General features: G+C 43.3%; 1 protein-coding gene across 1 annotated transcript; it reads left to right on the top strand.

The window, feature by feature from the left end:
* The first annotated feature begins 3,532 nt into the window (after positions 1–3,532).
* Positions 3,533–8,471, top strand: LOC110194057 (keratin, type II cytoskeletal 75-like). The gene is made up of 9 exons (XM_020966193.2): positions 3,533–4,064; positions 5,232–5,446; positions 5,986–6,046; positions 6,173–6,268; positions 6,511–6,675; positions 6,965–7,090; positions 7,459–7,679; positions 7,885–7,919; positions 8,018–8,471. Exons 1-9 carry the CDS (start codon positions 3,582–3,584, stop codon positions 8,257–8,259), a joined length of 1,644 nt encoding a protein of 547 aa, XP_020821852.1. The 5' UTR covers positions 3,533–3,581; the 3' UTR covers positions 8,260–8,471.
* Positions 8,472–9,251: the final 780 nt, after the last annotated feature.

The following is a 9,251-nucleotide window of genomic DNA, read 5'->3' as shown; positions in this document are numbered from 1 at the left end:
CTTTCTTAGTGTGAAAATCATCCTCTTGCCCCTGAAGCAACTAATGTTTTCAGGATTAGCAACATCCTTACTTCCAACTCTCTCTGCTTTCACCAAATAAACTTGCCATCTGTTTCTAAAAAGAAAAGAAAAGAAATTATCTTTACAAGTAATTGGAAAACTAAATACCATTAGGAAAATGGAATGAGGAAAGGTAAAAATCTTGTCTATTTCCATTGATGAGTGAAATAAGATTGAAATGGGCAAATGATGCTCTTGGTGGAAAACCTTTCCACATTTCTAGAGGAAGCAGTGAGCTCATCCCACCTTGAAGGCAACCTCTGAAGAAATCCCAGAACAACAATGCTTGGGAACAGAGCTCCTAGGACAAGGTCCAGGAAAGAAGCAGTATGACCTAGAAAGAGATGTCCAATCCCAGCCAGATTCCCACAGGGGAAGAGTCAGCTGGGAGAATACTGTAACTGTCTCCCATCTGATAGGCATGCCAGATAAGTTGAGATAATGAATCCAAGCTGTGCTCTGCTTTTAACCCTCTGCCCATCTTTGTTCTATGGAAAGCTCTTCATGTAGCTAGTCACAGCACCTCTCAGGAAACAAGCGTTCCTTCTTCTGGGAGAAAGATTATCCCTGATAATGAGGCCTATAGAAAACAAAGACAATTATTATTTCCACTCAGGTAGCACACACCACCCCTTTATGGCAGCTTGGTGAGACTTAGGTACATTAACAGCAAGATGAGAGATGCTCTGTGGTTCTTTATGGCCTGTATCAACAGATGCTATGATTCATAGGTTCCCTATGGCAGGAGAGGGTTTCACAAAGCAGTGACGGAGGAGGACACCCCCCTTGGTCTCATTCCTGAGGAGAAAACCATCCATGAGGATGTCTTATTGCCCCACTGATTGATGGAGAATCTTACGAGACCATCATTTGCCAACGTCCTTCTGCTAGGCCATACTTCCTAGGGAGATGGGTCAAGAGGTCAGCATTAGAGAAGGCCTGTTCTATGTGCCCCATATCATCCTATGGTGGGATCCAAGGGAAATAAATATAAGGCCTCTTACCCTCAGTGAGCTTCCACTTTAATTAGTGAGGAAGGAAGGGGAAAAGATGAACCTTAAGCTATAGGACACAGAGTTTTGAAAGAGACAAGGTTAGAATGAAGAATAACTTGTCAGAGCTTTAAGACCTGGCTTTAAATCTCAGCTCTGGGGCAGCTAGGTGGCTCAGTGTATAGAGCACCGGCCCTGGAGTCAGGAGGACCTGAGTTCAAATCTGGCCTCGGACGGATAATACTTCCTAGCTGTGTGACTTTGGGCAAGTCACTTAACCCAATTGCCTCACTAAAAACAAAACAAACAGACAAAAAACTCAGCTCTGCCATTTCCCTTGTGCCTTTTCTTCATCTATTATATAAGTGGGTAAACTAGATAACTTCTAAGGTCCCTCCCTGTGCTAAATCTAGGGACTTGGGTAATGCAGTCATTAACACAGGGAGGCCTCCAGGATGGTTAAGAGAAAAGAACAGAGTTTAACAGAGAATACTTCATGAAGGAGTTAAGTTTGTTTTTTGATTTTTGTTTTTGTGAGGCAATTGGGGTTAAGTGACTTGCCCAGAGTCACACAGCTAGTAAGTGTCAAGTGTCTGAGGTCAGATTTGAACTCAGGTCCTCCTGACCCCAGGGCCAGTGCTCTAGCCACTGCACCACCTAGCTGCCCCAGGAGTTAAATTTTAATTGACACTCAAGAAAATGGGTTTAATATTGCCTGAAATTTTATTCAATGTGTAATCTGGGACAAGTCACTTAGCTTCTCTTAGCCTCAGTTTCCTCTGCTGTATAATGAGCACCTTTGCATTGTTCATCCACCATACCTGGCAGGCACTGACTATCTCCACCTTATAGAATTTCTCTCTTCCTTTAAAATGCATCTCAGGTACCATCTTATATATGAAGCCTTTCCTGATTCTCATCCCTACCCTCAATAGCTGGTGTTTTTTCTTTCAAAGTAGCTTGTATTTAACAACTTTGTGTATATGTGTGCATATACACACATATCTATTGATTAATTTTATATTAATATGGTACATATTTTTATATGTACTTGTTTTCTCCCTCATTAAACTGTAAGCTAATTGCAAGTAGGGATTATTCATTTTTTGTCTTTGTATCACTGCAGCCTAACAGTTTCTAGCAAGTAGTAGGCACTTAATAAATATTTATTAAGGATTAATTGAAGAGCAGGTTGGATTAGATGCCTTTGAAGTCCCTTAACAATACTATGATTTATAGGAAAAGATGACTAGGGAAGATTAGAAATGTGCATTTGACTATTTGCCTGATTGTCTTAGGATTATCTAGCTTGCTTTCCTAGGGAGATTGTTAACTTCTTAAAGACTGAGACCATGTCTAAGACTTCTTTGGTATCCTTCAAGGACCTGACCAATGTATTGGATTGAGAAATAGCAATCAGTAGACATATGGTTGATGGCTTGTTTGGAAAAGAAAACACGGTCTTTATTCTTGAAGCTCAGTCACTGTAATCTTCAATAATGAGATCATCATAGTTCACAAAACATACAAACACATACAAATACGTGTTTAACTTTTTGGTTTACAAAACACTTTACATACTTTGTCACATTTTATCTTCACAATGACAGGTAGTACATATATTAACATTCCCATCTAAAGGGAAACTGAGGCTCAGAAGAAGGAAGTGAGTTACCCAAGGTCACACAGGTGATTAGTGGAAGACCCAGCATATCAATCCCGGTCTTCTGATTCCCAATCCAGTGTTTGGCAGATGAGCTATGTGCATGCATGTGCATATGTGTGCATGCATGTGCACACGTACACTCTCCCAAAGCTATTTAAGAGACGAACAGATGCAAATGTGACAAAGTAAGCTATATGTTGAGAGGATGCAGCATTAAAGCATGAGAAGAGATTGGTAGCTTCCTAGAGAATGTGAGTGATCAGTTTGCAAGAACGTAGATTGAATTGAAGGAAAGACTAGAGTTTGGGGATGGGAAAGTGGGTAACCTCCCCTCCCCAGGTCAGAGCAGTTGGGCAATAAAAGTCAGAAGAATTCTCAGAGATGGGGAGTAGTTCAATGTACAGGAAGTAACCAGTAATAGTGGCTTGTATTGACATAGTGTATTTGAACAGAAGTCTCAGACCTAAGAAAGCAGATCAGAAATGAGACATCTTGGTTGTGTTCATAATTGTATTTGTTGTCTTCATTATAGAGTGCATGACTGGGACATGACTGAAAGCAATTAGCATGCCTCTTGTTTGTCTGCAGATCATGTTGAGACTGGAAGTCAATTTCCACACGAGGGCAGGATGCCAAGGCACCAGTGACTTTTACACCATTTCTAACCAGGAGTTGGCTGTGAGCTCAGTGTTGCCAAATGCCAAGAGGATGCAATCAGCAAGCCCTCCTTCATTTAGCAATAACTCGCCTCCTTCTACTCACCGATAAAAACTTAGGGGACGTCCAGCTTCTCAACCATAGTGTCTCCTCTCTTTCTCCTTTCACACTCAGCATTTCTTCTGGCCATCCTATTTCATTCCACCATGTCTCGTCAGTCCACTGTCACCTTTAAGACAGGGAGCCGAAGGGGCTTCAGTGCCGCCTCTGCCACCACCCCTGCTGCTGGACACTCCCGCTTTAGCTCTGTCTCCATGGTTCGCTCATCAGGAGGCCATGGAGGGCTAGGGAGGATCAGTGGTGTGGGGACTGGCTTTGGTAGTCGAAGTCTCTATAATTTGGATGGCTCAAAGCAAATTTCTATCAGTGGGTCCAATAGTGGCTTCTGGAGTGGATTTGGTGGCAGAACAGGTGTATATGGCTTTGGTGGTGGCAGCATTAAAAGTGGACTTGGTTTTAGAGCTGGGTTTTCTGCCTGCCCCCCTGGTGGAATCCAAGAAGTCACTATCAACCAGAGTCTTCTGACTCCCCTCAACCTGCAAATTGACCCCACCATCCAGAGAGTGAGGACTGAAGAGCGGGAGCAGATCAAGACCCTCAACAACAAGTTTGCTTCCTTCATTGACAAGGTAAGACACTAAGACATACCAACCATCATGTATTTCAGAGTCCCCTGAAAATCAGTGCATATCTTTGTACTTAACTTCCTGCCAAGATAGACTTGGGAATGAGAGAGAAGAAAGACTCAAATTCTCTCTGCATTGGGAAGCTTGCCCAACTAATGATTGCCTGATGATTAAGGAAAGGGATAACTACATCCATAAGTTTAGTTTCTTGGAAACTTTTCCTCTTCTCCATGGATGGGGAGAATTCTCAGATGTCAATAACCCTATGACATGTGAAGAGAACAAGTTAAAATGTGGGTTGCTCTCTCATTGCTGGAATATGCTGAGGAGTGGTGAGAAATTTTTGTCAGCCAATAATAATTGAGCTTTTATGGCATAGTAAGGCAGCATGGTACAGAGAAAATTCTACCCAACTTGGGAGTCAGAGGACCAGCATTTGAATCCCAGGGCTACTATTTACAACCTGTGTGATCTTAGGCAAGTCACCCTTTCTGAGTCTCAGGATCCCCACCTGTAAAAGGAGGGGATTGCACTGATTGACCTCTAAGATCCCTTTCATCTTATCTAAGGCTATGATTCTCTGATACTAGCATAGGAAGACACAAGTAAAACAAAAGATATGTTCGGTTCACTCAAGAAGCATCACGATAGGAAGGGCAACGAATTCTTGGACACTTTAAAACATAGAAATGAATTGAAATTAACTACTGCTTTCAGTCAGAGGCTTGAAATGGTTCTGCATAAGGGATTCTTGCATTGGGTGGGAGGTGTGACTTAGCTGTCCTCTAAAGTCACTTCCAACATTAAGATTCTAGGACCCACTTTGTACTCTAGAGTGGACAAATTGTCTTCTTAAAATTCAATTACAGCTAAAAAACTAAAGTGATGAGATAAGGAAGAGGCAGAAGAAGGTAGGTTTTGCTTAAATCTGTTGGTAGAGATGGTGACTGGGCAACCCCCCACAGGAAAATTGGGGATTGCCAGTAGAATTTGAGTAGAGAATTGCCATCGTCAAAACCTCTCTTCACAATATGACATCATAAGGATTTGCTGCCCTGCTAGGATTTGGGGAAGGTCATACAACCATTGATGGCATTATTGCCTTCTTGTACTGACTTCCACCAGCTCTGGGAACGCTTTATGGGACTGACTTTCTCTTCCATTCTCCAGGTACGATTTCTTGAACAACAAAACAAGGTTTTGGATACCAAATGGACACTGCTCCAGGAACAGGGCACCAAGACTGTGAAACAAAATTTGGAGCCATTGTTTGAGGCCTATATTAGCCAACTCAAGGTGCAACTGGACAGAATCACACATGAGAAAGGTTCTCTGGATGGTGAGCTGAGAAACATGCAAGATCAAGTGGAAGACTCCAAGAACAAGTAAGTGAGGGACCGGTAGGTGGTGCAGTAGATAGAGCACCGGCCGTGGATTCAGGAGGACCTGAGTTCAAATCTGGCCTCAGACACATAACACTCACTAGCTGCGTGACCCTGGGCAAGTCACTTGACCCAATTGCCTAGCCAAAAAAAAAAAAAGAACAAGTAAGTGAGAGAGTAAGAGTAGAAAAGAGAAAAAGTGTGTGGGATGGATGGAGACCAGAAGAAAGGAGGAAACAGCTGGTGTGCAGACTACAAAAGATTCATAGAGGAAGTAAACACCTCACGCTATTCTGTATCATCCCTAAGAGGACAAAATGGGGGTGGTGGGGTAGTAAAGAAGGTCAGAGATCACAACTATATTTCTTAAATTTCCTAGTGTGCCCTGTGTTAGTTCACCTCTTCATATCAATGAAGGGAAATTCATGATCCAGATCCACATGGGAATGGTCCATTTTGGGGGAGATCTTGGATTTCAGGCTGGTTTCACCCTGTCCTATTGGCCATTGACTCAACCATCTTTCCTTTCTCCTTCTGTCTAGGTTTGAAGATGAAATCAACAAGCGCACAGCAGCAGAGAATGAATTTGTGACGCTGAAGAAGGTGAGTTGATTGATTATAGGGGACAGGCTGCAGAAAGAGGAAGCCTGTGTCCAAGTACACATTCTGTGTTTGGCTGTAGGAGAAAGAAGATCTCATTGGCTGAATTCTTGTGTTTTCCCCATCCAGGATGTTGATGCTGCCTATATGAATAAGGTTGAACTGCAAGCCAATGCAGACGTCCTCCTAGAGGAGATCAACTTCTTGAAAGCCTTATATGAAGCAGTAAGAATTCTATCTTTGTTCTCCAAAAAAAAAAAAGTTGTTTACTAAGGGACAGGTGCCAAAGGAAGCATGCTGAATATTCAATATGTAAAACTTTAAGCCTGGCATCTCAGATCCATTAGGCCTTGAAATATCATCTAATAAAGGTTTGGGCTAGGGGACCTGTTGGCAGAATTCCCAGATCCCCTGGGAATGCTTCCTACTGACTAAAGATGGTACAACTGATTGTCTCTGTCCTCTAGGAGCTGTCCCAGATGCAGACCCACATCTCTGACACCTCTGTCATCCTCTCCATGGACAACAACCGCTCTCTGGATCTGAATAGCATCATTGCTGAAGTCAAGGCTCAGTATGAAGATATTGCTAAGAGGAGTAGGGCTGAAGCTGAGTCCTGGTACCAGACCAAGGTGAGATAAGGGGGAAGTAACTGGGTTGTTTTTAATCTCCATACTAACCTACCAGATAGTTAAGGGCAGGTTAGAGTCCTCCCCCACCCCCTTTTTCATTTGGGAAACAGAACATTGTGATATGAAAATCCATTCTCCCTAATAGCTTGCTTATGAAGGATGAGTTAAATTGTCCTAGTGAGCATTTAGAGAGAATCCCATGAAGAAACACTGACACAATCTGGGAAGCATTTCAGTGTGATGCTGATGCTGTCTTTCTCTCCTTTTCTTCCTTTTTCTGTCCTATAAGTATGAGGAACTACAGATCACAGCTGGCCGCCATGGGGATGACCTCCGCAATACCAAGCACGAGATCTCTGAAATAAACCGAATGATCCAGAGGCTGAGAGCCGAGATCGATAACGTCAAGAAGCAGGTAGGCTATAGCTGTTTTTCTGGGCCAACATTGCACTTCCTCTCTGGACACCTTCATCACTGCTACCATGACAATTCAGTCCAGGGACCATGGTAGGAGCTACTAAGTTCTTTCCTCACAGCTAATCTACCCATATGATTCTAGCACTTAAAGAGCCCTGTCCTTACTATGGCTGGCCCATATCCTACCCGTTGCCATTCATTTCCACATTTGACATGGCTAACACAGACCAACATTAAATTGGGGCTTGTTGATAACAAGGATTGGTGCTAAGGAGAAGGGCTGGAATTGATGAGTTCCAGCTGCTTTCCTAATTGTATCCCGGTTCAAATGAAGAAAAAGTAAGGTCTCTTTCTTTTTCCCTGCAGTGTGCCAACCTGCAGAATGCCATTGCTGAAGCTGAGCAGAAGGGTGAGATGGCCCTCAAGGATGCCAGGGCCAAATTAGAGGAGCTGGAAAATGCTCTTCAGAGAGCCAAACAGGACATGGCCCGCCAGCTGCGTGAGTACCAGGAGCTGATGAATGTCAAGCTGGCCCTGGATATAGAGATCGCCACCTACAAGAAGCTGCTGGAGGGAGAGGAGTGCAGGTGGGTACTTGTTCTCTGGGCTTTGCGTGGTAGGTCGCCTCAGCCATTAAAGCACTGAGCAGAATCTCAGAAGCATTGAGCTCTTTTTGAGAAAACACAGAGTAAAGTGGTTACCCTAAAGGCCACTGGGGAAACTTCTGGAATCATCCCACTTTGTCCCAAATTCAGTCTTCTGAAATATAACCTTTGTTTCCTCCCCACACAGAATGAGTGGAGAGGGTGTTGGACCAGTCAACATCTGTAAGTATCTTTGATGGTTCCCACTTTTGCTTTCACTTTTCAGTAGCTTTCTGGCTTAGTGGGGTCTCAACGCACATTTTTTTCCATTCCTTCCACAGCTGTTGTGAGCTCCACAGTCTCCAGCGGGTATGGAAGTGGCAGTGGTGTTGCCGGTGGTTTTGGTCTGAGTGGAGGAAGTGGTTATTCCTATGGTAGCAGCGGCAGCTACAGTGTGGGAGGAGGACTCAGCGCTGGAGGTGGCTTCAGCGCTGGCAGTGGGAGAGGCTCCCTGGGGGGCAGCAGCACCAGCGTAAAGTACACCACAACCACATCTTCCACTAAGAAGAGTTACAAGCACTAACGTGTCTACCAGATTCTTGGCTCCGGAATGCCTCAAGTTCCTGCTTCCTGTTCCTAACCCTTAGAATCAAGGCTGCCATCCTTTTGTCTGCGGAAGATGTTGGGGTTGATTTCTAGACGTGCCCCCCCCTCCAACCTTTGATCTTCTCTTGCATCCAGACTTGGGTCCAAAATTTTAAATGCCATATTCACCAACTGAATTATAGTCCCTGAGGTGAACTTCCAGTCACGAGATTGTTGAGAATATCGTCAGTGTGCAGGGTCACACAAGTTCCATCTGATCCTCCTGTCCAGCTATCAGAATATCCACCTATTGTCTTTAAGTCCCTAAGTCAGAGGACTTGCAAAAACACCTAAATGTTCTTTTTAGCAACAGACACTCACTTTGGATCTGAAAGAAGCATCGTGTACTTGGCCACCCTCAGCTGGCCATCTGGAACTGCACCTCTATTGAATCCCTATGTGCTAAAAAGAAGTGGTACTGGTGTTTTCTTGCAGTGTCCCAGAAAGCAGAGGTGATATAAGCAGATAAAATACAGAAACTGTATCCTTGTGGGGTGTTTCTTTGGTCCCTTCCATCTCTTATACTTGTCTAATAAAGCAGATTTATAATATATATTGCTATTACCTGGAGTTGCCTTTATACAAGATCTGTGGTTGTCAAACCTTTTTTTTTTTAAATCCTCTAACCTCCCTCTCACTTGGAGAAGATTCTAGTCCAGGAATTCTGGTTTTCAAGAGTCTGTGGCTAATTTCAGGGGGGTCATGAATATGTCTTATTTAAATATTTTTATAACTGTGTTTCAGTACAATTGGTTTCCTTTGCAATCCTATGTATTTAAAAGTTATTCATTTATAAAACAATATTCTGAGGAGGTAAACCCTCCTCAGAATAAATAAACAAAATAACCCTGCAGATTACAAAGTTATGAGCCCCTGCTCTAATCATCTACTACATCAGAGTTGTTACAACATATGGCTGGTGAGGATTGC

The sequence above is a fragment of the Phascolarctos cinereus genome, unplaced genomic scaffold, assembly GCF_003287225.1.
Source record: "Phascolarctos cinereus isolate Bilbo 61053 unplaced genomic scaffold, phaCin_HiC Scaffold_1;HRSCAF=81, whole genome shotgun sequence".
Taxonomy (NCBI): domain Eukaryota; kingdom Metazoa; phylum Chordata; class Mammalia; order Diprotodontia; family Phascolarctidae; genus Phascolarctos; species Phascolarctos cinereus.
The sequence above is the reverse complement of the archived record's forward strand: the minus strand, read 5'-3'. Positions and strand labels throughout refer to the sequence as shown.

Coding starts and splice junctions, on each gene's coding strand:
- LOC110194057 (XM_020966193.2), top strand. CDS start 3,582: ATGTCTCGTCAGTCCACTGTCACCTTTAAGACAGGGAGCCGAAGGGGC. Junction 4,065..5,231: donor TTGCTTCCTTCATTGACAAG/GTAAGACACTAA, acceptor TCCATTCTCCAG/GTACGATTTCTTGAACAACA. Junction 7,920..8,017: donor TGTTGGACCAGTCAACATCT/GTAAGTATCTTT, acceptor TTCCTTCCACAG/CTGTTGTGAGCTCCACAGTC.